The sequence below is a fragment of the Mus musculus genome, chromosome 17 (assembly GCF_000001635.26).
Source record: "Mus musculus strain C57BL/6J chromosome 17, GRCm38.p6 C57BL/6J".
Classification (NCBI taxonomy): Eukaryota; Metazoa; Chordata; class Mammalia; order Rodentia; family Muridae; genus Mus; species Mus musculus.
In genome coordinates this window covers 53,638,220-53,665,752 of record NC_000083.6, presented here as the reverse complement: position 1 = coordinate 53,665,752, position 27,533 = coordinate 53,638,220, and the positions used below count along the sequence as shown (strand labels likewise).

The window sequence follows — 27,533 nt, the reverse complement described above, 5'->3', positions numbered from 1 at the left end:
AAATAAGAGCATGAGATAAAAGACAAATACACCCACCTTCACCTGCTGCAGGATGTTCTTGAGGGTGCTGTAAAGCTGCTCAGGGTCTTTGGGCTCTTTACTTGAAAGAACAGAGAGCAAAGGAGGAAGGATTAGTGTTCTTGCTCCCAGCCTCTTCACCACTCAGCTTAGCCTCACAGGTAGGTCCCAGCCTAGGAACTGAAGCCCACCAACTGCTGTGTACCAATTAACATCACTTGGCCCTTTTCCTCTAACACGCTGGAAGGGGGAAGAACACTTCCATTAACATCCTCTAACCCAGCTTGCTTACCTTTTCTCTTTTCCACTTGGTTTCCAGCCTGTCTCTCCTATATGTCAACAAAATTAAACACTAAATGAGAACTGCTTTGGGTCAAGAGAATAACATACTTACTACTTATCAAAAGCATCATACATGACAGCCACGTCTCAATAAATGTCTATTAGGGGAGACACACTGCAATTAGTGGCATATATTTTCTTTCTCACACAGCTTACAACATAAAAGGTTTTCACAGACTGGCAGCTATATTAACGTCTTTTGTTCTCTTGATTCATTAATTGCTTCTGTAGGGCTGAGTATTGAAGCTAATACCACACACCACCACTGAGGCAAGTGCTGTGTCCCTGAGCTTTTGTCTCAGCTAGTTAGTGTGTACTAAGGCAACTAACTCTTCTAATTCCAACTCTTCAAAAGAAAGAAGAAAGGCAGAGAAGAAAACAGTACTACACATTTAAACTGCAAGTCTAATGTCTTCAATTACCCTACACCAAAGTGCTGCTATTATTTTAGCTCAGGACAATATTCTGCTCCTTGTTTTGTTTGGCCAAGTTCCTGCTGCTTGCAATGCACATCTGGTTTACAGAGACCTGGTGTCTAGGGCATCTGGATTTGACTTCTTCTCTTATCCTTTACCCCTTCCTTGATTTACCTACCTACAAAGCAGAACTATGGAAATTAGGTGTGGTTAGCCCTTGTGACATTAGTTGATACTAATAATAATTATTTTTAAAAAAAGAAGCCCAAATATCTAAACATTTGACCAAGAAGGAAAATAATAAATCGTGAACAAATAAAATAAACACAGAAAAATACCTAGCACCACTGGGCATTCAACAATGGGGCAATTACTCGGTCATTAACAGTGACTACATGGAGACATGAGACCTGGGTTTCAGCAAAAAGAGTTCTGAGGCAGGGCAGATGCAGTGAGACAGGCATCCTGTCTCTTTCCTGGAAAAGTTTAGTTTTGTGTCTGTCTGCCGAAGGCAGGGAGGGGTTGAGTCATCATAAGAACTTAGGTTCCAACCAAATAAGATTGCCAAATGATAATTGCTAGCTTCTAATCTACAAACCCCAGTCATTTTGTACGGTTCAACCCAATACAGTTCACTTTTAGAGAATAAAAAAAAAGAATTCTTAAGAAAGCTACTGTAAAATAAAAACTTGAAACAACTGATGTGACCTCCATCACTTGGAGAGGGAGGAAGAAGGAAAGTCAGGCTATGGGTCCATCACAGTGGCACCAAGGCAGGTTGTCCACAGCAGGCGATTGGGCGAACAGAACGAGTTGCTCCATTCTGACCTTCTGCCTGATAATTTATACAACCGTTTGAAGACCAGTTCCTCCATTCGTAAATATGAAAATCTAGAGTTTCCACACTACTTAGTACACATTCCTGTTGCCAAGCATTGTGTGCAAGTGCCAGGCTGAATAAATTATGGATATTAATAACTTCTTTTTAAAGGTACACTGTCTGGGTTGAGTTAAGAAGAAAAAGACATCAGAAACTCTTTATTATTGCCCTCCCCGGCCCCAGATAATGTCTCACGCTTGTCTTGGTTAGCCTCAAACACTACATCCTCCTGCCTTAGACTCCCAATGCTGGGATTGCACGAGAGCTCCTCCACAACCAGCTTGCTGCCCACTTCAAAGACCACAAACACCACGCATGGAAAAGGAGACAGGTGAGAGCTTTTCAAAGGACTGCACTCTGGAAATCGTTTCAAACATATCTCACAGGAGCAACAGAAAAGTTTGCTTTTTTTTTTTTTTTTTTTTTTAGAAAGTATCTTATACATACTGATTCCAGGAATGCTTTCTATAGGAATCTGCCGAACTCCATCTTTGAAACACGAAAGTCCAGGGTAGACTTTTCGAATCTGGGCTTGTTTTCTTTCTATCAGCTTTTTAATGATCTGAAAAGCATAGGGAAACATGTGGTTAGAACAAAGAAGCCACACCACAGACCAGGACAAGTCAGGTAAACCAAAGAGATGGTGCTCCTGAGGCTGTACAAGTTTTTAATAAGACAAAAAGGCTGAATACACATTAGCAGGTAAGAAACAGAAGAATTCTGGGGCCAGTGACGTGGCACAAGGGGTAAAGAGGCCTGCTAACAAGCCCAAACACTTGAGTTCAATCCCTGGGATTCTACGTAGTAAAAGGAGAACGCTATCCCCAGCAAATTGTTATCTGGCCTTCACATGTGTCATGGAGTGGGGGGGGGGGGTATAAACACACACACACACACACCACATACATAAATACAAAAAGTTAAAACATATCTTTTAAAAGAAGTATTCTTTTATACCATACTCATGTAGCAACATTCACCCAACCCTTTGCCACTAGGGAAATGACCATCAGAGAGAAGGAAGAAGGGAGGCTGGCTGGAGGTTGGCAGGGGCCCCTCCAGACCCAGCCTCTTGTAGTCTCACATATGGACTAAGATGTAAGAATCACACTCCACGGCAACCTACTCATAGGCATACACATAAGCAGCCATACACCTCCCTGCCCAGCACCTTTTCTCCCACTCTTTCTACGTGGTCCTATCTACTGTGTCCACCATCTTCTGTGCTAGACACTGACCTAATCTTTGTTCATTATCCCCAGTGCACACAGAGATTCTATCTATAAATCTATCTCACCTGTGGAGAGGTCTCTCTCCACCTTCAGATGATTCTAATCACTCCTGGACTAGAAAAGTTCTCCGTATCCATAGCTTATTCCCTGCTGTTGTTTCTCAAGGGGCTTTCCACAAGTGGAGTCTGACATTTGAGAGTGTTTGGATGTTGGAGTTTCTCATTAAAGATGCTCCATCAGTAAGTCAATGGAAAGAATGAAGAATAAGAAAAAAAAAAACAGACTCTAAAATACTCGGGTCACGAGCATTTTGCATCAGAGATACTTAGCCTGTCTCTACAAGAAAATAATTATTTCATTATGGTACGGTTGCAGCTCTCTTTTAAAAAATCTAGTTCAAAACACTGAGAATAAGGATATGATTGTGCAACCCCAAAGGCTCAGAGAACATCCTGGAAGAGAGGGCAGAAAGAATGCAAGAGCCAGCAGATCGGGAGGAACGTTGTAACGTTGTAAAAGGAAAGCCTCCGGATACGCACCAGATGGTACATCTGCGTACACACGTGAACTCACCCAAGTTGTGCTTACCTGCCCAAGAGTTAAAAACTGTATCATGAAGAGGGTAAAAATTCCAGATGCCATACCCTTAAATGAGAAGCCAATAAAACTGATAGCTTCGGGGGGAGAGTCACTTTTCTTTGTGAGTGTGGCCACTGATAGGCTGTCAGTGCCTCAGTGGATAACCCCATGCATGTGCATGCATGAGCAGCACTAACTAGAGTTAGTGATTTGGGGGTTATTTTTTAAGGTATGAAGGTGGGAGTCATATGAATGATATATTGGTGTGATGCTGGAGAGAGGAGCAGAGGGTGGATATGAGCAAGATACATTGTATATGTGTGTGGGAAAAAAGAAAACTAGGGTAATACTCCAAACACTGGTCCATTCAATGGTATGCGTGAAAAAAGACTAGAGACAAAAAAAGGAGAAGTAAAAGAGGAAACAGAAAAGAGGAGAAAGACTTGTCTTTTAAAAAGTGAAAAAACGTTAGCCATCTGAAATATCTCTGTGCTTCCAGCTTTCTCCTATACAGTAAGAGTGAACAGATCATTCTCTGAGGGAATCTGCAGACTCCCAGGGGACTCTCATTCTACTAGGGGATGAATCCTTGTAGCTAGTGGAAGATTACAGAACGAGCAGCTGTCAGCACAATGCTAGTGTCAAGCGATCAGCAGCCACCGATGCACCAAAGAGCTGCCAAGTCTAGACCTGCTTGTTAAGACTGAAGAGCAGTGAGGGAAGGTGACTCTTTAAAGAAGGCAGGCCAGAGGTGCCTGCTACATTAAGAATTCTCCCACTACCCTGTTTGGAACTCCCTACTAGGCAGACATCTTTGACCATGCAGCAAAAGTACTTTGATTCTCTAACAAAACAAAATTCGTTTTGCTCTTCTAATAGCAGCACCTGCCTGACCCACTTTAAATAAAACACTCAGTGAATGACTGCTGTCACTAGACATTACGTAAGCTTCTGGGCTGTTATATGTGTCACATCTAGCAAGCAAAAGAATTGGGATTAAGGATCTTAATAGAGAGCAGATGGGTTTAAGGCAGATGTTCCTCTTTGGTAACTTGTCAGGGAAGAACACAGAAGGTTAAGTAAAAGGAGTACTGGATGAAGCAGATGTCACCCACATCCCAGCTCCCAGATAATGGTCCTGGCTATTCCAGAGTTCATTCACTTCATGAACAGTCTTGTGGACTCTCTAGTATGCCATTCTGCCTTCTAAAAGGTGCTAGTCACTGTAAACTCACACCTGGAGCCTTCTCCAGCATTACCATTTCTTGTTTGCAAGCCTAAAGAAGGACATATCAACACAGATAACAAACTAGTTCTTTTTGTTGTTGTTGTTTGTTTGTTTGTTTTGTTGTTTTGTTTTGTTTTTTTCAAGACAAGTTTCTCTGTGTAGCCCTGGCTGTCCTAGAACTCACTCTGTAGACCAGGCTGGCCTCAAACTGAGAAATCCGCCTGCCTCTGCCTCCCAAGTGCTGGGATTAAAGGTGTGCGCCACCACTGCCTGGCACAAACTAGTTCTTATAGGACTTCAGATCATGAAGTGTAAAGGAGAGAAATAGACACTAGAAGAGATGTCTCTGCAGGATAAATAATTAAATCCGAGTAGGTGAGTCAGGCTGATGCTGTACAAGTTTACAGAAACGTTGGAACAGAACCTGAAAGAATGCCGTTTACCTGAGTGACAGGGTATTGTGAGCCAGAGGCCAAAGCATCAGCAATGGCCCTTGAAGATCCTTTTGGCGATGAAAGTGAAGAGATTAGATTGCAATGGGCTCGTACTATACGAACCTGGCGTGGTGGCGCACGCCTTTAATCCCAGCACTTGGGAGGCAGAGGCAGGAGGATTTCTGAGTTCAAGGCCAGCCTGGTCTACAAAGTGAGTTCCAGGACAGCCAAGGATATACAGAGAAACCCTGTCTCAAGGAAAAAAAAAAAAAAAGATGTACTATACACATGCTATATTTTACACAATTTAGCAAGTGCGCGCACGCGCGCGCGCGCGCGCACACACACACACAAGGCGGGGGAGAGGATGGGGTTAGGGTGGACCCAGTGTAATGGTGAAATGCAGTCCACCCCAAGGCTGGCCTGGGCAGAACAGCAATCAGCAGCTCACCTCCTTCTGCTTTTTAATGATGACAGAGAACTCTGTGTATGGGATCTGAGGGTTCAGCTCACATCCCATCAAAGTGGCCCCTTCATAATCCTTGATGTAGCCAACATATTTGGTTTTAGGTATTTTGATTTCTTTGGAGAAACCCTACAAGGCAAATCAGATCACTCATTAGGGTGCTGTGCATAACGCCTGCACAACTGGCTGCTAAGGGCTGGCTCTGGGCCAAGCCTGGTGCCAAGGATTCAGAGGAACTCTCTTCCCAGCACCGTTGCCCTGCTCTGAACAGCAGCCACACAGAGAGCCCCCTGATGAACAAAACCATCAAAAATCAAACAGTGCCAACAGGAAGCAAATTTAAAAGTAAAAGTGTCTGGGGGTGGCAGCGTGCACATCAGGAATCCCAGCAGGAGGAATGTAAATTCAAGATCGAAATAATGACACACACACACACACACACACACACACACCGCCAAGCCTGAAGCCTATGCAGACCTTATCAGAAACGAACATTTTCCAGAAACTAAGTCAATTTCCCTTTTTTTTTTTAATTTTTAAAAGAGATTCAGATTTAGTGAAAGACCCAGTTTCAAAGCAATACGGCAGAGAAAGATGTCTGGCTTTGGCCATCAGAAGTGCAGAAACAGGTGCAAGCACCTAGACAAACACACACACACACACACACACACACACACACACGTATATGCATACACAGTCTGAGAGCACACGGCTTCGTTGGGAACCGACCTGCTTCTTGAAATAGCCGATGGCATACTCATCTGCATATGTGAGGAAGTTGAGGATCTCGTGCTTTATGTGGTATTCTTTGAGATGGTTCATCAGGTGGGTTCCATAGCCCTGGTGGAAGTAAAGATGCTCAAGAAAAGAAATTCCTAACAACGTGACAGAGAATGGTAGCTTACAGGAGTTTGCAGTTTTAAATATTTTACCAACCAGGGTCTTTCCTCGAGGAACTATTTCTTGCATGTCTGAATTTTGAAAAGGAATCACAAACTAAGACATTCAAAATCTGCGGTTCAAAACAAAATTATCACAGGCAAACACTAGCTCCGGGTCCTTTGAAAATAACACAGTAAGACTCCAAACTCAGTCCTAAAATCCTTCTTGCTGCCAAATGTTTGCAGAGTGAATGCTGATGGTGAGTTTAATCTTGAAAGTATTTGAGAAGCTGAGATGAAAGGAGGGAGGCAGATGAATGGTGCTGATCTCATTAGCATATCTGAGGTATGTAAATGAGCCATGCAGATCTTCACTGGGTACTGTGTATGCTGAGCTAAGCATTTACCTGTTCCAGGCACCAACAACCCTTCTAGCAACTGCATCACAGACACAGGACTTCCAGCTTGGTTTATCAGACCAAGAAAAACCTAAGAAACCCAGAATCTGAGTCAGCAAAAAAACAGTGGAAACAAAAAGACGGTGAACAATGTTGAATAAATGACTGGGTTAATGTATGAAAACAGGCCCAGTGTTCCGGTGTGCACCTAAGGAGCTGGGACTGAAAATGCTGGGCTGGGAGGGTCTAGATTTGGTAAATAAGGCTATAGATAAAAACCCTGTCTCAAATTTTTAAAAATGAGAGTTGGGGCAAGGGGTTGTACAAATGTATGAAATTCTCAAAGAATTAATGAAGTATTTTTAAGATTAAAATATTAATTTGAAAAGTGAAAACTATAGTGGCGACGGCCGTGTATCCAGAGATCAGTGACCACCACAAAAGACAGACAAAACCACACAGAATCACAGCACACAATACAAGAGCTAACCCTCACTCCTGTTTACTTCCACTGCCCAAGCCTCAAATCAACCAGTATCATGAGTGGGGACCCTTTAGCAATCACAGCACTCCTTCTCCACTATGCCTGGCTACTATCAGGTGGGGTGCTCTGTCCCATAAAAGTCAGCAGCGACACCTCCCTTTTTTGGAGAGTGTTCTTCCAGTCGTGTCAGCCAAGGACATTTTTCCTTATACACATACCACAATACCAAGACACTGTGAGTTCGGATATAATGTGAATAGAAAAAACAAGTGAAATGTATCTCATGGAAGAATTCCTGGTGACACAGGGAAGAGAGAAAACACAATTATAAACGGAACTTCAGTATGGCAGCTTACTAGTGCTAGCTGGACGGTGCTAGGAACACAAAATGTCCATCAGCAAGATATGTGTGAATATACATTTTATACTTCGTGTTCACATGGCAATATTTTGGACAGATTGGGTTAAATAAAAAGTATAAACATTTTTACCTGTTTTTATTTTACTTTGCAATATGACTCCTAGAATTTTTTATCTCATTTGTTCACTTATTTACTGGATGTTTTGAAACAGGCTAGCCTGGAACTTACAGAGATCCACCTGCCTCTGCCTCTCTGCCTCTCTGCCTCTCTCTCTGCCTCTCTGCCTCTCTGCCTCTGCCTCTCTGCCTCTCTGCCTCTCTCTCTGCCTCTCTCTTTGCCTCTCTGCCTCTCTGCCTCTCTGCCTCTCTGCCTCTCTGCCTATCTCTGCCTATCTCTGCCTCTCTGCCTCTGCCTCTCTGCCTCTCTGCCTCCCTCTGCTGGGATCAAAGGTGTATGCCACCACACTTGACTTAGAAAAAGAATTTTATGTGAAACTCGGATTTCTGTTATACAGCATGTATTGAGAACAGTGTATTATTTGTCATGTGTAAAAGGAAAAGAGATAGAAATGATTAAGTTAGGCATTTAAAAAGAGTGTGTCAAGTTGCTGGGGCGAGAGAGATGGCTCAGCAGTTAAAAGCACTGGTTGTTCTTCCACCGTACCTGTGTTTAATTTCCAGAATACCTAGAGAATTGCTTCAGGAAGACCAAGAATGAGCAATGGATGGGCGTACACACAGATCAGGATCTGCGTGATCCAACAGAGAAACAGAAACCACAGCATGACCGCGCCCCAAAACACACAAAATTTCAGCATGTTTATTATGCAGAGTTGATCACGGGGGAAGGAGGAGGCTGAACTGTTTCATACAACTGAACAAGGAGACAGTTTACTAGTCTCCTAGGAACCGACTCTGCAAGAGAGCAGTTTTCAGGCTGTAAATATCATGGCAATGGTTCTCAACCTTCCTAATGGTGGGACCCTTTAATACAGTTCCTAATGTTGGGATGACCCACAACTGTAGAATAATTTTCATTGCTACTCCATAACTGTAACTTCGCTATTGTGATAAATCAGAATATAAATAACTGTTTTCTGATGGACTTAGGAGGCCCTATGAAAGGGTGGTGTGACTTCTGTTCCCCAAAAGGGTTTCAGAAGCACTGGGTGAAGGGAGGAAAACTATGGTGGACATCTTCTGCCCACACTATTAAACTCTGCAAGAGAACCAGCCATCTTTATAAGCCTCGCTCTGTGGGAGAGGAGTGTAGCTTCTGACTTTTCCCCATGAGTCGAGGCTAGGGTCCTTGACATGGCCGGTTGTAGCAACAGCAACCACTTGCTCAGGACCTCCCACCATCAGGGCGTGTCCACTCCTCACACGTGTATATAAGCAATCAAGTCTCCTGAGAGATCCCTCAGCCCACTGTAAGCATCTGGAAAGACACTCTCCAGCTGCTCCAGCTGCCTGCAGGCTGTGCAGTGTGCTCCAGGTGCCCAGCTTTGGGGGGGCTCTCACTCACACTGGGGTGGGCCTTGGCTGATAAGCTGTCTTTGAGTCATTTCTGCTCGTCTAAGTAACCCTTCACCCACATTCCTTCACTAGTTAAAAAAAAAAAAAAAGGCCAAAAGCCAAACAAACAAACAAAAACAAATATTTTCCCCCTTGTTATTCCTACTGAGTCTGTAATGTTTGGCCTCCTTCTTCCTTCCACACTGCAATAAAGAGAGGAGGTGGAGGAGAGGAGAGGGAGAGAGAAAATAGGCAATAGGATCAGGAGCTCAGGGCCACTATATAGCAAATATGAGACCACCATCAATTCCAGGAGACTTTTTGTCTTTAAAGGGGAGGGAAGCAGGGGAAGGGGTGTTGGGCAGTGAACATGGGAGGGACATGCAAACCTAACCACACTTGGAACAGAAAATGCGTCTTCCAGTGACTTATTTTTAGTCTTTGTAAATGGCAGTCCTTCTTTGACTCTGAAAGAACTAATAGACTCCTTCGCCCTGCACTGCCCAGGACAGAAGCCACCAGCCTCTTGTGCTCACTGAGTACATGAATGTGGCCAGTCCAAACTGGGTGGGACAGGCTGGGAGTCTAAACCACACAGCGGTTTCAAAGGCTTAGTACAGAGAATGCAGATGCTGTTGACGATTCCTCATGATACTGAATTTTACCTTAAATGAAACATATTTGAAAAAAATGGCCTCTCCTGCCTGCACTTGCTGTTTTGAAATAGATTTTCTAGAAAGCGTAGACTAAGTGCAGTGATGGATTGTGTGTGCAGCTTCCACACGCTACTGTTGAACAACTTGCCTCAGACCTTACAACAACTTTGTTTGTAGTGCTCCTGACTCCTAAGCTGTTCACGGCCCCTTCTCACACACAGTTTCTTCATACTCTTTTGTATCTGTCTGCAACCTGTGGGTCTTAACCCCTTTGGGGTCAGATATCAAATATCCTACATTTATATTACAATTTATAGCTAGCAAAATTACAACTATGAAGTAGTAGCAAAAATAATTTTCTGTGTGGGGGTCACCAACAGCATGAGAATGGTATTAAGGGGCAGCTTTAGGAAGGTCTGTTGAATGCCAAAAGCAAAACCTTCTAAGACGGAAACAGTGTCCTCAGAAAAACAGAGTAGAATACGACAGAGTGTAGAGAAGTGCTCTTTGTACCCAGCACATCTAGGTTATTCCAGGCAACCCTAAGAAAGCACAGCCTTAGCGCCAAAGGAACAGAGGACCCGTGCCAGAGACAACATGGGAGGGACAGAGGAGGACTTCAGCAAAATCAAAACCTAATGCAGGAACAACAGGGTTACAGCTATGTGTGGCAAAGTGCTAACTTAGCATGCACAGAGCCAAGTCCACGTAAATACTCTTCTTCTTTCCGTCTGTTTCTATTTTAGACAGGGCCTTCTGGGCTATCCTGGACTTAATAGGTAAACCAGGCTGGCCTCAAACTCACAGAGATCTACCTACCTCTCCTTCCTATGCACTGGGATTAAATGTGTGTGGGCCATCACACCCAACTCCTTTTGGGATTTCCTTAATATTCGTTTCTCTTTATAGACAAGGTCATGAGAATCTTGTTGAAGTGTGTGAGATAACTAAATACTCTGTGCGTGTGTGTGTATGTGTGTGTGTGTGTGTGTGTGTGTGTCCCATCTGATTGTCTGTGTCTGTTACATATAAATTAACAATAAACACAGATTTGCCTGCCATCTGCTACTGTCAGGATACAAGCTCTGCTTAGACAAAGCCTCTGTGCAACCCTACTAAAAATATTCAGTCTGATGAACTATGCCCACATACACACAGGGAGAGAACTTCGAAGGAAGGCCTGAACTTCACATCCTGAGCCTTCTCTGAGCCGAGCCTAGAGGGAACTCCCATGCTCCTCTGCAGCAGCAAGAAGCCCTACCCCTGCTTCCCTGCCAAGGTCCTGGGCAGCTCTTACCTTGACTTGTTCATTTGAGGTTACTGCACAGAAAACAATCTCTGTGAATCCCTGGGATGGAAACATCCGGAAACAGATACCACCAATGACACGGCCATCTTTAATTAAAGCAAGGGTTTTGTGTTTCCTAAAAATAAATAAAATAATGTTCAATCAGAGTTTTATCTTGTTTGGTTACGTAAAACACTTGTGGAGATGCTTCCTGCTTGGAAGGGGATGGGTTGTAAGTTCTTTCATCTAGATGCTAGGCAGCCATTTCCCTGGACTCTACAGGGCAAGCCTACTTCATCAAAGCTCCCACCAAAGCAAAGAAAGTATTCCCTGAGAAGAGCCTGAGCCCATAAGTGTGTGCTTAGAAGGGTTCTGAAACTGGCATGCCCAATGTCCAGCGGGCTATAGGGGTTGGAGGGAGAGCTCAAAGCTGTACACAAGGATGGCCTGCATTTCTGAAGAGTTCACACTTACACAGACAGTGACGTTACATCAAAGAACATAACATCCACATGTAGGAACTGTCAAGCCCCCATGTGTGGAATCTCACCTGACTGACTCACTCTGACTTGCCACGTGCACAGAGCACATTTCACATAGGCTGTCTCGCTAACTAGGTCAAAATACAGCCAATTGGAGACATCTGCTTACTTGTTGTTGGGTTTGTTGGGTCTGTTATATATAAATTAACAATAAACACAGATTTACTTTCAAACCTCTGTCTGCCATCTGCTACTGTCAGGATACATGCTTTTTGCAGACTGACTGATTGATTGATTGATTGATTGATTGATTGATTGATAGAATTGTGCATTGAACCTAGGGCTTTGTTTATGCTAGGTGAGCCCTCTACCGATGAACTACATCCTCATCCTTGGTTGTTTTGTTTTGTTTTTCCTTAAACCCATAGATTTTGTAGGTTAACATATCCAAAATCCCAATGGTTTTCCCAAGGTTTACAGAGTATATGGCATAGCAGATATGGTGCTGTCCTCTGTACTTCTCCTGAAGATCCAACACAACTTTGGTGCAACCTTACCTATGGGTACTTGGTCTACAGTGGTACCTAGTTAATATAACAAAGCCAAGAATGTATGGGCTATGAAGTAAGACACCCTAGGATTTCTATGCTCTCGTGGCTATAAAATTTCAGTCTATTAATAAGAATGTAAAAAGTGTTGATAGATTAATCTTAGTGATTTTGACCCGAAAGTTATATCAGTATGGCTCTCTATCAACAGTAGGACAGAAGGCAGCTATATTCCAAGGGCTGAATGTCACTGTCTAAATAAACAGTTCGTCCTTGGACTGGAGAGGAACTAAGGAAGAATGAGTTGAACTTACGGGTCAAAGACGAGCCGTGTGATGTACTCTTTGGGCATTCTGGGCAGCTGGTGGGAAAACACATTCTGGAGGCCCACGAGCCACATCAGGATCTTCTTGTTTGGTTTCTGGTTCAGGGAGTTGCCCACCACGTGGAATTCAATGACACCCCTGCGTTCTTCCAGCCGTGCCGCCTCATCTCTGGCCGAATGGGCTGACAGAAAATTGGTCTGGGATCCAGAAGACAAGAATAGATTACAAAGGGCTTTTCTTTGAAAGTGGTGGACTGGATAATATGAACTCTTTCCATGTTCTGATAAGACTCTGATGTGAATTTCTGGGTCTTAAACACATATGCACAAGAGCCCCTGTGCATCCACATCCCACAAGTTATGAAGACAAAATAGAAATGTGAATTAAGTAGGTTAGATAGGTGAATCAGCAGTTAAAAAAGTTTACTATATAATCAGACAGACTGGAGTTTGGAATCCCAGTATCCATAGAACAAGCCACGAGCATCCTTTTGCACACTTGTAACCCCAGCTCCAATGAAGGCATAGACAGAAGGGTCACTAGGGCTTGCTGGCTTCCAACCTAACCAAGAAAATAAGCTGAAGCCCTAGGTTGAGGCCCCGTCTCAAAAGGCTTGAAGGAAAGTTGTAGGGGAAGATACTGAATACCCTCTTCTGGCCCTGATGCACACACAGGCATGGGAAACCACGCACACAAAAGTAAGTGGATGAATTAAGTAGATAAATTAGCATTATGAAAAGTTAATAAGTGCATGTGCATTATATTTTATATGGGTTAGGCATCAGAAAACTTTTGGTTGTTGTTCTGAGACAGGGTCTTGCTCTGTAGTATAAGCTGGCCTTGAACTAAAATCTTCCTACCTCAGCTTGCCCAGGGACAGGAAATATATATATCACTTCTGATTAGGAAAATCGTTTTGTAAGAGAACCTGTAGAAAATATTTTAGAAGAGCTGAGGAGATAGCACACCAACTAAAGCACTTGCTGCATAACTTGAGGACCAGAGTGCAGATCCCCAGAGCCTAGGATTTCAAGTGGATCTGGTGGCCAGCAGTAGTGCAAGCTGACTACTGAGACTAATCAACAAACAAGTTATGTGGGGTTTTGGTTTGTTTGTTTGTTTGTTTTTGTTTTGAGAGAGAATCTGCCATGCATGGGCACCGATGTCCTGCCATGCTCATGTGAACATATGTATCAACGCAAAAGTTATCTTTAAGACAATATTTTAGGGCGGTGTTAGAAAGCTGGCTCCTTGGTTAAGAGCATGCACTGCTCTTTGAGAGGACCCAAGTGTGGGTCCTACAAAATACACACACTTGGTGGCTCACAACTGCCTGTAACTCCAGTCCTGAGAGTCTGACACCCTCCTCTGGCCTCCTTGGGCACATGTACATAATTCCACACAGATATACATGTACAGGTAATTTAAACAATAAAATAAGATATTTTTAATCATGTGTACCCCCTCTCTCCTATTCAGTTGCTACTGTAGCCTATAAGCAGACACAGACACACTAGTATAGAATACGGAGCATGATCTTCCAACTCTAAGGAGGGTAGCGGAGCTTGAGGAAAAGATCAGCAGTTCACAGTGCCTGCTGGTCTACAGGGAACGCAGGCTTGGTTTCAAGCCCCCATATTGGGAGGCTCACAACCGCCTGCAACTCCAGCTCCAGGGGACCCAGTGCCCCTTTCTGGCTTCTATGGGCAGCCACACATACATGGCATGTACTCAGATATATGCCATAAATAAATAAAAATAAATATAAAAATTTTTGAATTGGGGGAGCAGTCAGGTGGCACAGCAGGTAGGGTGCTTGATACAAAACCCGAGAACCTAAGTTCAATACCTGGACAAAGACCCATCTGACGGAAGGTGAAAATGAATCCCCTCACACTGGCCTCTAACCTCCATATTTACACCATGGCCTGGGTGTCTCCACTGGTGCATGAACACATACACACACAAGCACATTAAATAAATCAGTGTTCATTTTTAAGAGAGAACCAATAAGATGCATTATCAGGTAAGAGTGTTCACTGCACAAAACTGATGACTTCGGTTTGAGGCCCAGAATCCACAACTAAAGGAGAGAACTGACTTGTGAAAGTTGTCCCCTAGCCTCGATGCATGAGTGAGTCACTCACACAACATATTAATAACATAGAAGCAATGAAAATAATAATAATAATAATAATAAATTAAAGACCATTAAGATAACAGGTTCCAAATTCTTGAAATAGAGCAGCAGTCATATTTATATTCTTAGTGCCTCTTTTGGGAAGACACTTTTCTTTCTAGAAGTATCTATTGATCCAGACTTAAAACTCACAGCAGGCTACATGGCCTAGAGCCAGCACCCCATGCTTTAATCCACCTCATGCTGGGCAAGGAAATCTTTGACAAACAGCTCTGCTGGGAAGAAAAATCCTAACTATAGCACTAGCTTTGAGGTCTCTGGCTAGTTGTCTAGGTGACTGGGTATCACTGTGGTAGATATTTCAAGTGACCAAGATATTTAAAAACTAGCTTACAAAAATGTCTAAAACTGTAGCAGCTTTCTTGGGCATGCTGATACACTATTAACTACAGCAACAGATTGTGAAATGGGAGACTGCCTCCCCACTTTTCATCTGAGCAGGCCAAGCTCTGGCTCATGTATGAAGTTACGAAACCCCTAAAGCCAATACACAGAAGGTCAGCTTTAGGTCCCCACAGACTGGATAGTCAGTCCAGAAGGAATGAATTTTATGAGATGGTTCTGTTGCAACACTCAATCCTCCAAATGATCTTTGACATTAATAAAAGAGTCACAAAAACAGAGCAGTATGAAACTTACTGATTTAATCTAGCAAAGCCACACCAAAAAGATAGAAGTTGTTTATACACTACTACCCAAGTCATGTGTTCATTTCCTGGAAACGTCTTGAGCCTCCCTGTTCCTGGATGTCTTACAATAAGATGAGAGCAGACTTTCAACCAAAATGTTTTACCTGCATTGACCTAAACTATTACACAGATCCACACTGAGATATTATGCATAATTTGCTAACAAAGTTCCTCAACAAAGACAGCATTGTAAGAGAAGAGAAAAGGCCTGGAGAATGGCTTTAAAGGAGACTAAGGAGCCGGGGATATGGCTCGGAGGTATGGAATATGGCATATAACAAGCCCTTGACTTGATCCCCACCACCACATGAACCTAGCAAGGTGGTTCAAGGTCATTAATCCTGGCTATATAGATAGTCCAAGATCAGCCTAGACTACATGAGACCAGTCCAGGAAAAAAAAAAGAAAGAAAGAAAGAGAGAGAGAGAGAGAGAGAGAAGGAAAGGAAGGAAGGAAGGAAGGAAGGAAGGAAGGAAGGAAGGAAGGAAGGAGGCAGGGAGGCAGGCAGGGAGGGAGGAAGGAGAGAGACAGAGACAGAGAGAAGGAAGATAAAAAGATGAAGAAATGAATACTGAATTCTATGCTTGGTTCTTAACTGAGCCTCCAACAATAACGCATATTATGAATAGCATAAATTGGTCAGATGGTCACTGGACCTAGAGGTTGAAAATTAGGCCATAAGTCAGCAAACTTTCCACTGAAAAGTCAAGAGATGAACTTTTTTTTTTTTTTTTGCAAGACACACATTCCAAGCCTCAGTGATTCCATTTTCCTGCTATGCGCAATGGTTAGCAATTAACACAGCCCAGAAAAGCGATTTCCAGCCTACGACGCTGGACACCTTCACTCCTAGCGAGTAAGAAGCTGACACCCAATTCCTTAGCCCACAAGCTGAGCAGCAGACATGACTGGTAGGCTACAGTCTGCCAACCCTAAACCAGAGAACCTTATAATGAAGTTAAATTTCCTGAGTGCTAACTCACGTGATTATATAAGAGAATTGCTTTCCTATGAGACACAGGCAGATGCACTAGGTGTGATGTATTATTATATCTGTTTCGGACTCTGCAATGATTCTAAAAGGTTCACAGGAGAGGAAAAGGAGGTCAAGAAAGGAAAAAAGGAGGTAATCACTGACGCTTCTCAGCACAACACAGTCCATGGGTGTTTCGTTTTCTTTTGTTTTCTTTTGTTTTGTCTTTTGCATTGCTGGTGGAAGCTTGAAATTCTTCACTATGGAAACGTTCCCAACTACTTGAAACTGTAGTTTGTGCCCCTGTAATTGATATTTATCAAAGGGAACCACATCTTGGTTAGCCACTCCTGACCTCCCTATAGTGGCCTCTAGGTTACAGGTGACCAGCAGTGTGTTCTCAGCACCCCACCCTCATCTGTGACAGCTAGTGTGGCAGGGAGACCAGAAGGTGCCTTGTTCACCCTGCTGACCTCTGGTCCAAGCATCCCTGCAGGGTCTGTGATGGTAGACATGACCTCATTGATCAATTCCACGGGAATATCCCCCATCACTCGAGATCTCTTGGCCTCCTCGGGAGCATGAGAGTTGTTCATTTTCCTCTTTTCTCCTGTGATGTTCAAAATAAAAGGCAAAAGAAAAAAAATGGATGGTTTGAAATGGAAATACATACTGATGGATCTAATGTACTTGGGGAGGAGATGTGGAGTGAGAAAATGTCTTGCCATGTATCCCTGGATGGTCTAATACTATATATATGGGTGTGTGTGGGTGTGTGTGTGTGTATACATATATATAGTATTAGACCATCAATATTACACAGACACACACATATATAATATACATATATACACATATACATATATATATAGTATTAGACTATTAGTATTAGACACACACACACACATATATATGTGTGTGTGTGTGTGTATGTGTATGTGTGTGTGTGTGTATGTGTATGTGTATATGTATGTGTATATGTGTGTGTGTGTGTGTGTGTGTGTGTATGTGTATGTGTATGTGTATGTGTATGTGTATGTGTATGTGTATGTGTATGTGTATGTGTATGTGTATGGCTCGGGTTAGCTTCAAACTGGTGGTAATACTCCTGCTTCTATCTTCCGAAAGCTGGGATAATAGATGTACATTTTCACACTGGTCTCCCTACTAATTTTCTAATAGCACTAATGGCTGTCTCAGGAGGGAAAAAAGTGGTGGTGGAAGAGAAGGGAGATCACCACCACTGCCAATTCCAGATCCATCTTAAAGATTGCTTATTTTCTAAGATGACTTTCAACCTGACATATGAGTTATTAAAGCATGTTTCTTTGTCTTAATTTTTTATTTACTTTTATGTTGTATACATTGCTATTTTGCCTGCATGCATGTCTGTATGAGGATGTCAGATCCTGTCTGGAACTGGAGTTCCAGGTAACTGGGAGCTGTCTGACATGGGTACTAGGAACCAAGCACGGGTCCTCTGCAAGAACAGCCAGGGCTTTGAAACACTGGGCCATCTTTCCAAGCCTAAACATATGGGTTTGGTTTTTATGTTTGTTTATTTGTTTGTTCGTTTGTTGTTTGTTGTTTGTTTTTTGACATAGAGCTTGGTTTCTGTTATTTATTGGAGGATTGGGAGCTCAAGGTCTTCCTTGACTACACAGTGAATTCAAAACTGTAATACATTTCTATGATCATAGATGTCAAAGACTGTTTTAATCGCCTCAAATAGAATGTGTTGGTTGTTGTTATTAAATCTCTAATTTCTTCCTAGCAAGAATCTGTGTTTCCCAATGCTGGGGGTAGAATAATCCCTGAGCATCCAGCAACCCAGGCCTGGAGGACATTTTGTCTGCTTGATATATAAATTAAGAAGGTTTGTTTTTCTTTTTCCTTTTTTTTTTTTTTTTTTTTTTTTGGTTTTTCGAGACAGGGTTTCTCTGTGTAGCCCTGGCTGTCCTGGAACTCACTCTGTAGACCAGGCTGACCTCGAACTCAGAAATCCGCCTGCTTCTGCCTCCCAAGTGCTGGGATTAAAGATGTGCACCACCACGCCCGGCCAAGTTTGTTTTTCAAACCTTCAATGCTGGTTGATCTAATTATTTACCTCCATCTACACATTATACAACAGGTGTTCATATGCATGCTCGTATATTATATTTAGGTACCTTTTTATATATTTGAAAAATACCAGTAAAATGTTTTGCTTTAATAAAAACACTGAGGAGATGGCTATGGTAAAATGACTTGCCTTCCAAATGTGTGACTCAAAAGTCAGATCCTTAGCACCCACAAAAGCCAGGCAGTCATGCTGACCGACTTCTAATTCCAGCCCTTGGAAGGAGGAGGAGGAGGAGGCCAATATCTCTACAGAAAGCTGGCTAGCTAGACCAGCCTTTCTCTGTAAGCTTTGGGTTCAATTGAAATATTTGGCCTCAGGGAATAATGTGGAAAGTGATCAAGGAAGATTCTTTTTGTTTTGTTTGAGTTTCTTGTTTGTTTGTCTGTCTGTTGTTTGAAACAGGATTTCTCTGTGTTGCCCTGGCTGTCCTGAAGCATGCTCTGTAAACAAGGCAGGCTTTGAACTCAGAGATGTGCCTGCCTCTGCCTCCCAAGGGTTGGATTTAAAGGCATGCACTGCCACCGACACCGGGAGAGGAAGATTCCTAACATCAGTCTTAGAGCTCCACACACATGTGTACCACACACACTCACATGTATACCATACATGCACAATGGAAAATTATAAAGTTAAATAAATAAATTTTAAACAGTAAATTTTCTTTTCTCATTACAAAATGGTCCACTTTAACACTCACATGTCGTAATTTGGGAGGGTGGGGTTTGGATTCCTCTCCCTTAAAAATGACACTTCACAAGGCCAGCAAGGCCCTGGCTGAGAAAAGTATGCAAAGGCACAGAGAACATTCTCCTATGTTCCTCCTGAAAATTGTAGAACATGGTAGCTTTTTCTATTGCCTTCTTATGTCCATGTCTGATGTAACCACGTCTGGCATTTGACATACTATAAAAACAAAGTCAGTCCTGAAATCCTCTGAGCTCAGCCTCCTAACTGCTGGGATTATAGTTAGCATTACCACACCCACCTTGTTATGACCTTTTCTCCTTTCCATACTCACATTTGATTTTTCTGGCTTTCTTTTCCTTTTACTATTATTACCTGCATCTATTTTTTTAATCTGGTGCAAGCATTGTGTGTTCACTCATGTGTGCACACATCTGTGTGTTTGTGTGTGTATATGTGTGTGCACACATGTATTGTTGAGGCTAGAACCCAGAGCTTTATACGTTCCAGGCAAGCACTCCACCATTGAGCTACATCCCCAATCCAATAACTGAATAAAAATACGAATAGTAATTTGAAAGCAGGCATGGTACCGCATGCCTTTAATCCTAACACTGACAAAGTAGGTAGATCTCTGTGAGTTTGAGGGCAGCCTGGTCTGTATAGCAATTTCTAGGACAGCAGCACTACACAGAAATACCTGAGGGGTTGTTCACTTAAAAAAAGAAGAAAATAGTAACTTTTCAATGTCCAAATGCAATTTGTTCCTCAAATATGAAGCTCATTAACACACTTTCACACTGTACTCACTAACTTTAAAAAAAAAAAAACAGAATACTACAAAGTACATCATCTATAAGAAAGGCTTCATAGATGGCTTTCCTTCCAATTGTACCAATTCTATGAAGGTTGGTTTTGAAGATAAGCATAGATTATCTTAAGATTTTTTTTGGCCAAGAAGTCATCATGTTCCATGATTTGCATGTAACTTTGAAATCTTTCCCACAGGACTTGCCAGCAGCATCCCTTCATTTCTCCCCTGCTGCGATGCGACTCCAAGTGGAACCATGTGATTTGGGGTACCAGAAAAAGGCAGTCTTCACCTCAAGACACTGATTATTTCTTTTGTTTTGAGAAAGAAAATGGATTTACTTAGTGCACTGCAAGGGTTTCTGGCTAGAAACAGTTTCCTATAGACAACACTGCATATCTCAGAATGACCTATGGTGATGCTACTGTCTCAAGAACATGTGTACAGGACAACATCCCCAGAGAAGGAGATACACATGAAAGAAAGCTGCTTCCCCTTTAAATGCTTTAGCCAAGCCACAGAGTTTTGAGTAAGCCCAGGCAAAAGTGAATGAGACTAGCAGAAATTTGACCACCACCAAAGGATATATCTCATGGGTGCTGTAAGTTTTTATAGTTATGGGCTGGGGAGATGGCTCAGTGGTTAAGAGCACCAATTGCTTTTCTGGAGGTTCTGAGTTCAAGTCCCAGCAACCACATGATGGCTCAAAACCACTTATAATGAGATCCGATGCCCTCTTCTGGTGTGCCTGAAGAGAGCAACGGTGTACTCACATAGAATAAATAAGTCTTAAAAAAAAAGTTTTTTATAGTTATAGTTCCGTGCTGCTGGCTTGTTTGTTACACAGCAGTACACTCCCAAAGTCTAATGCAAAGAGACATCCGAACATTAATGTTGTGGGGAAACACAACTGGTAGTGGGTTTAAATCTAGCTGAGGGGCTCTGCCACTGACTGAGCTCCCAGTGTGCGCTGCAGTGCTCTCTTACTCCCTTGGTAGCTTACCCGGGTTTGCTTCAAGCCCAGAAGAGCCTCTGCATCCAGGACTTGTTCTCCCTCCATTGATCTGCTCATGGGAAGTGGAATTTGAACTGAACAATGCTGTCCCAGTAACAGGAGGACTGATTACTGCCCCAAGAGAAAAAAAAAAGGAGAGAATGTTAGGTGGCTCTTTTCTTTGACAACAAGACTCAAGGACATGTGAGACCATAAAGCCATCCTATGACTGCCTAACACCATAAACACCATGCTAAAAAAAAAACTGCAGAGCACCAAGATGCTAGACAGTCATGGAGTATAACTCACTGAACAGAGGAATGGTGTAGCCAAGTTCAAACTGATAAAATAGTGAACAAACAAGACAGTGAAGATTTTTTTCATGAAGACATATGCCACGAAGTCAATAAGGAAAGATGTTTGCGCTTTTAAAAAAAAGCCATCATGGTAGCCATCCTGATGAAACCAGGTAAAGGAAGACTGGACGTGGAGGCTGAACTTCATGAGCAGAATTGCCAAGGGTGGGGTTTGGACAAAGCCTAAAAGTTCTTCCCAGGATGAATTTTCCCTGAAGCGAAGAAAGTCAAAGGACTCCACATTAACAAGTAAGCAGGCCTCCTACCAATATTAGTAGACTAGCCTTATCCACAGCCTCTAGGGGTGCTTAATAGTCTAGAGATTATTAAAATGCTGTCTTACCAAGAAAAGAGGCCAAAAAAAAAAATGATAGGCAGTCTATCCATTAGATAATATTGCACCCAGATACACTTACTGACTTTAACAAGAACACCATTCTCATGTAAGAGAATGTCCTTTGCTCTGAGAGGAGTTGATAAGTGGGAATATTTATAATTGTGAACTGATTTCTGAGAAAATACATAATAGGCTAGGTGTGGTACTTTGAGTGACAAATGTTCTTTCTCTGTGGGCTCTTTTATATTTGGTCCAAGGCTGGAGGTGTTGTCTGCAAAGGTTATTTAACACTGACCTGCAGCTTTGCGGAAGAAGGTACGTCACTAAAGGCAGGCTTGAAGGTTTACAGCCTCACCCTACTCCCTTCCTGCCTTCTCTGCTTCCCATGAGAAGGAAACGTGATTAGCAACCTTCCTGCTCCTGCCACCAGCTCCCATACTTTTCCTGCAACCATGGACTATTGCCCTCAGAAGAGCAAGCCAAAATAAACCTTTCCTCTGAGTTGTTCTTGGACATGGTGTTTCATCACAGCAACAAAAATGATGTTGAAATAGCAGTATGAGGAGGAGTGTGTGTGTGTTTGTGTGTGTATGAGTGTGTGTGTCCGCTGCCTCAACACACACACACAGTGAATGGGAAGGGGTGGATAGGAAGGGAGCAATTCTTATTTAATATCAAGTGTGTCATTTCCTAAGACTCCAATGCTCTGTTAAGCTTATAACTGCTTTGTTTGTCTGAGTTTTTATTTCCAAATAAATTGCATTGGTGTTTTTCACTGTAGGATGTTGCTTTTGTTGGGTGTGGCACTGATTTGTAGCTGAAGAGGTGAGAGATGGTAAGTAGTGAGCACTCTCAGGAACACTTCCACATGGGTAGCCAACGAGGTCATTCACTGACATTTCTCACTGAATAGTGGTTCACTCTGCAGATGTTCCCAGCAGCCAAGTCACGGGATTCAATATGCAACCCAGGTGACAATAAGCCAGCAACCCCTGATGCTTCTAACTGTAGGCAACTGAATCACAAGAAAAATGGGTACAGTGGCACCTGCAGCTCCAGGTACTTGACAGGAAATTGCTTCAGCCCAAGACTTGAAGGCTAGTCTGAGCGACATCGAGTAATTTTGCCCTCTGCACCTCTAAAAGAAGGCTCAGAATGTGCTAAAAAGCAAAGCTGGCACACAGGCTCCGAGCATACAGGGTTCTGAATCTCGAAGTATGTGAACAGAAGCAGCTCTGGAGATCCAGAAGACACGGGAATAGCTGACAGAACTTCAAAGTCATTATTATGACAGCCATTTATCACTGTGGCACGGGTGTGCAGACAGGGCAATTTAGGTGATTACATTCTACTTTCCCAGCAAAGAACACATTGTAATTACAGTAGAACAGGAGATGACAGCTCACTCCTGACTGGCATCGAGTAATACCAGAATGAATGGCCTGACTTAAGGGTACAAGCTTAGCCACAGAGACAACCTCTGCCATAGCCAGCCTGTGCCATGGCAGTGACCTAACCCGAAGGTAGGCAAAAAAGGAGGAGTCTGATCAGGCAAAGGTCACAATGAGTTTTTACACGCAGGAAGAGATTTTCCAGAGACCTTTCATCAAAGAACTAAGCAACAATGTCACCTCAAACAGCGCATGTATGTCAAAACTCCTAGTGCATTATAAAGATGGACTTAACACTGCTAAAGATGATAGCAAAAACAATCTGGCCCCGTTGAGAAGTACTTTGCATACTGAAAGCAGAATCGCCTTCTCTCGCTCACAACCCCACCATCTTTTAGAAAATAGATGTCCCAGGTGAAGAAGCCAGACTGAGGCTTGATTCCTGGACATATCTTGCCAACAACTGTTACTGCAGTTTGAGTATGAAATGTCCCCCATAGGCTCATAGAATTAAACAATCGGTTCCTGGCTGGTAGTGCAATTTTTGGTGGTTATAAATTCATTACCAAGTGAACGCTTGCTGAAGGCAGTACACTCACTGAGGGATGGCTTTGAGGTTTTATGCCCTCACCCCAGTTTTCTGTCTCTCAATTTTCTGTGTAAGGATGAAATGTGATAGACAGCTTCCTCTGCCTGCTGTCATGATTTCCCAGTCATGACAGACTGTTCCTCTAGAATTACAAGCCAAAATACACCTCCACAAAGCCCTTTATCACCTAGATTGCTTTTTTTTTTTAAAGATTTATTTATTTATTATATGTAAGTACACTGTAGCTGTCTTTAGACACTCCAGAAAAGGGCGTCAGATCTTGTTACAGATGGTTGTGAGCCACCATGTGGTTGCTGGGATTTGAACTCCGGACCTTCGGAAGAGCAGTCGGGTGCTCTTACCCACTGAGCCATCTCACCAGCCCTAGATTGCTTTTTTATCAGAGAATTTTATTATAGCAACAGAAAAGAAAATAAATACAATTGCATTAGCATCTTCAAAAGGTCACTATCTCCTGACAGAGCTGAGCTGCCTGACATTTGATCCTCCATTAATCCGACTATGAAAACTAAGACTTCCTGTGTTTAACGTGGTTTCAACTGTTTGGTTTGTGCTTGCACTGCTCATCAACAAAACACAGTTGAAGAATTTGAGTTAGTATTTACTTGTTCTTCATTAACAGTGATGCAGATACCAGACTTACAGGCTCTAGACATCTATTTCCTTATGACAAACAAATAAACGCAACACTACAACTAACACCCTGGCTTGAGCTTCCTGGTTGCTTTCCAATTTATATAAAAGGGATGTACCTGTTTGGATTCCTAGCGGGCTGGTTCTGGAAGAGGCTGAGAGAAAATCCTGATCCCAGATAGGAGAATTTTGACTATACACTTCTTCTTCCAACATGGACAGAAACCTAGGCACAGAAAATAACAAGAATGAGCTTCTAAAATTTATAAATATTCCTCAAGGCTCAAAAACCATCTTGGAAGAGGGAACAAAAAGACTATAAGATGTCAGGAAAGACTGCAATACAATGTCCTCAGGACATAAGAACCACTACACGCAGTAACTCACAGCATCTGCGGATGCCTGTACAAGACATATGCAAGATCAGGCAGGTCAACAATCCAAGTTGGAGTGGGAGTAGGCTCAAAAGATGGCTTCTGGGTAGGAAAGTCAGTTTTAAGGGTCTGGATTCTGGTAGGTCAACCATGTTCCATTGGATATCCCCACAATAAGAAGTATAGGGGCAGTACAAATTGGACTTGATGGGTCATTTAAAAATAAAAGAGAAGCCAGGCAGTGGTGGTGCACGCCTTTAATCCCAGCACTTGGGAGGCAGAGGCAGGCGGATTTCTGAGTTCGAGGCCAGCCTGGTCTACAGAGTGAGTTCCAGGACAGCCAGGGCTACACAGCGAAACCCTGTCTCGAAAAACCAAAAAAGGAAAAAAAGAAAAGAGGAGACAAAGGGTGGATCTGGGAGGAGTGTGTGGAGATGAAAATGATCAAAATATATGAAATTAACAAAGAGTTAATAACAGTATTTTTAATTAAAAATAGGGGCAGGAAAAAATGGCTGAGTGATCTAGAACAACATTGGCAGCATTTCCACAGGAACCAGGTTCAATTCCCAGCCCCCACATGGTAGCTCACAAACATCTGAAACTTCAGTTGCAGTGATGTGTCCTCTTCAGGCTTCTATGGACACCACACATGCACGTGGTGCACAGATACACACTCAGGCAAATCACCCACACAAATAAAATAAAAACTTTCTACATAAATAAATAAAATATACCATTACTTTACTACCAGAGCATCAGTCACCTGTAGCAACCTTCACCAAGCAACAGGGTTCCCACTTCAGTTAGAAAATGCATTAGAATTATGATGCCAGAGATGGATTCAGATGGACATTCCTGTGTATTCAAGTACAGATTGTGTCTCTATAAACATCTCCTTTACCCCTGAGTAGCTTGGTAGGGCACTGGCTAGAGTACTAAGCAGATGATGTATACTTGGTGAGATGCACAGCAGATTCCAGCTGTCTATGTGGAAGTCATTGGCGTAGAAACCACCACCAATGTCACTGTGTACTGACTAGGCCCTTACACCCATGCCTGTCCTGCTCCTGGAGCTTCTGGAACTCCACACTGACTCGCCTCACTACTGCTGTGATTAGGTATCCCCTATTACACAGCTCTCATTACTTGACAGTGTGGTGAGGGATTGATGCCCTTAGTTGAGCCTCCTAAGGCCACTGTGAAATAGAATCCACTGCACCATGGAAACATGCAAAGTGCAGAGGGATGGAACAAGCATTCCATATTCCCATGACTACTAAAGAGCAGGGTCTGAACTGAGACCAGTGGGGATCTGCTGTATGGACTTCACAACACACTAAGGCAACCAACCGCATCTCAACAGCAACTGGAGGCCAGCAACAGGAAATAGCCCGATGCCACCACAGAGTACCTTTTTCCCCACTTCAATACTGAGAGAAGAAAGAGAAATATGGAAAGTGCAGAAACAAAGAAAAGAGGGTGGGTGAGAAATTAACCAATGGGGTTGGAAAAAGAGAGAAAGAAAAACAAGGAAGGAATCTTGTAACAATTCAGAGAGTAGTGGAAAGGCACTTGTTAGAACCAGTACAAGAAACCAGACCTACTGGCACCAGTCTGGAATCCCAGGTACTCAGGAGGCTGAGGCAGAAAGATCACCACTTCAAGATCAGTCTGGGCAATTCAGAAAGGGACTACAAAAAAAAAAAAAAAAAACAAAAACAAAAAAGGAAAACAAACATACAAAACATACAGGCCTTTAATCCCAGCACTTGGGAGGCAGATCTCTGTGAGTTTGAGGCCAGTCTAGCCTACCGAGTGAGTTCCAGGACAGTCAGGGCTGTTACATTGAGAGACCCTGTCTTTAAAAAAAAAAAAAAAAAAGCTCTAAATTCAATTCCAGTGTCAGTACCACAAAAATTAATAATGGCTGGGTACACACATTTGATCACAACACTCAGGATTTTGATATTCTCATTTCTATGGTCCATCACCAGGTTTTCTATATGTAAATGCTTGTCCTTTCTCACATGCCCAAAAGATGAAGGTCAGGCAGCTCTCATAGCCTAAAGGCAACCCTAAGAGATGAATGGGTATTGTCTTGATGCTGCTTGGTTCAGATTAGAGTATGGCTTTTGTATAATAAAGAGCTGATGGCTTCCCCTCAGAGAAGCAGGATGGAAGAAGGACACTCAAAGAGAAGGTAGAGGCAGGGCATGAAGGAATTGAAAGAACTGTAAGTAGGAAGTGAGAAGCATGGGAAGAGACTGGATGGCAGAGAAGTTAGGATAAATTTAGACGACCTAGCTGAGAGACTGTCCCACCAAAGGCCAACAGCTTTAAATTATTAGAAGTTTCTGTGTCTTATTTAACCACAGGAGTCCGTGAAAGCACTGATATACTCGGATGTTCATGATTTTGGTACTTAAGCAGGCTTTGGCCTATTCTCCACATCCTCAGGCCCTGGGATGAAGCAAAATCCCATAAGCACCACCCCTTACTTTGGGAAATGTGTGAGGATAAGCGTGCGTTTCTCAAGAGGCAGTTTGTCTTTTTCCTGTCTGGCTTGTTCCAAGAGCTGTCGTCTCATGATGGTGAAGACCGAGCGAAGCAATGTTCTCCCAAACACCTTTGTGGTTTCGTACCGAGGTAAGCTGTCACAGAACTGCGGTACATTGCAGTAGCACAACCACCTGCAAGAAGGAGACAAGTTCCATCAGTAAGCCAACAAGTCCCAGCCACCCAAAACATCCAATCACAAAGAAGCCATCAAGTCCCAGCCATCCAAACATCCTATCACAAAGACCTTCTAGACAATGAAGCTC

At 42.8% G+C, this 27,533-nt stretch overlaps 1 protein-coding gene across 5 annotated transcripts in view; it reads right to left on the bottom strand.

Annotated features, from left to right (window-relative positions):
• Kat2b (K(lysine) acetyltransferase 2B) overlaps positions 1 to 27,533 on the bottom strand; it is a 105,948-nt gene that overhangs the window by 6,969 nt on the left and 71,446 nt on the right. For 3 of the 5 annotated variants that reach the window (XM_006523820.4, NM_020005.4, NM_001190846.1), the window contains exons 6-16: positions 27,210 to 27,401; positions 24,454 to 24,560; positions 21,017 to 21,139; positions 16,870 to 17,006; positions 12,523 to 12,731; positions 11,188 to 11,314; positions 6,325 to 6,435; positions 5,581 to 5,724; positions 2,104 to 2,218; positions 311 to 347; positions 37 to 100 (exon numbers count right to left, since the gene is read on the bottom strand). In XM_006523820.4, the coding sequence (XP_006523883.1) occupies positions 37 to 100; positions 311 to 347; positions 2,104 to 2,218; positions 5,581 to 5,724; positions 6,325 to 6,435; positions 11,188 to 11,314; positions 12,523 to 12,731; positions 16,870 to 17,006; positions 21,017 to 21,139; positions 24,454 to 24,560; positions 27,210 to 27,401 (1,366 nt within the window). The remainder of the gene's footprint in view (positions 1 to 36; positions 101 to 310; positions 348 to 2,103; positions 2,219 to 5,580; positions 5,725 to 6,324; positions 6,436 to 11,187; positions 11,315 to 12,522; positions 12,732 to 16,869; positions 17,007 to 21,016; positions 21,140 to 24,453; positions 24,561 to 27,209; positions 27,402 to 27,533) is intronic. The other 2 variants (XR_001782056.2, NR_151733.1) reach the window with 2 other exon arrangements.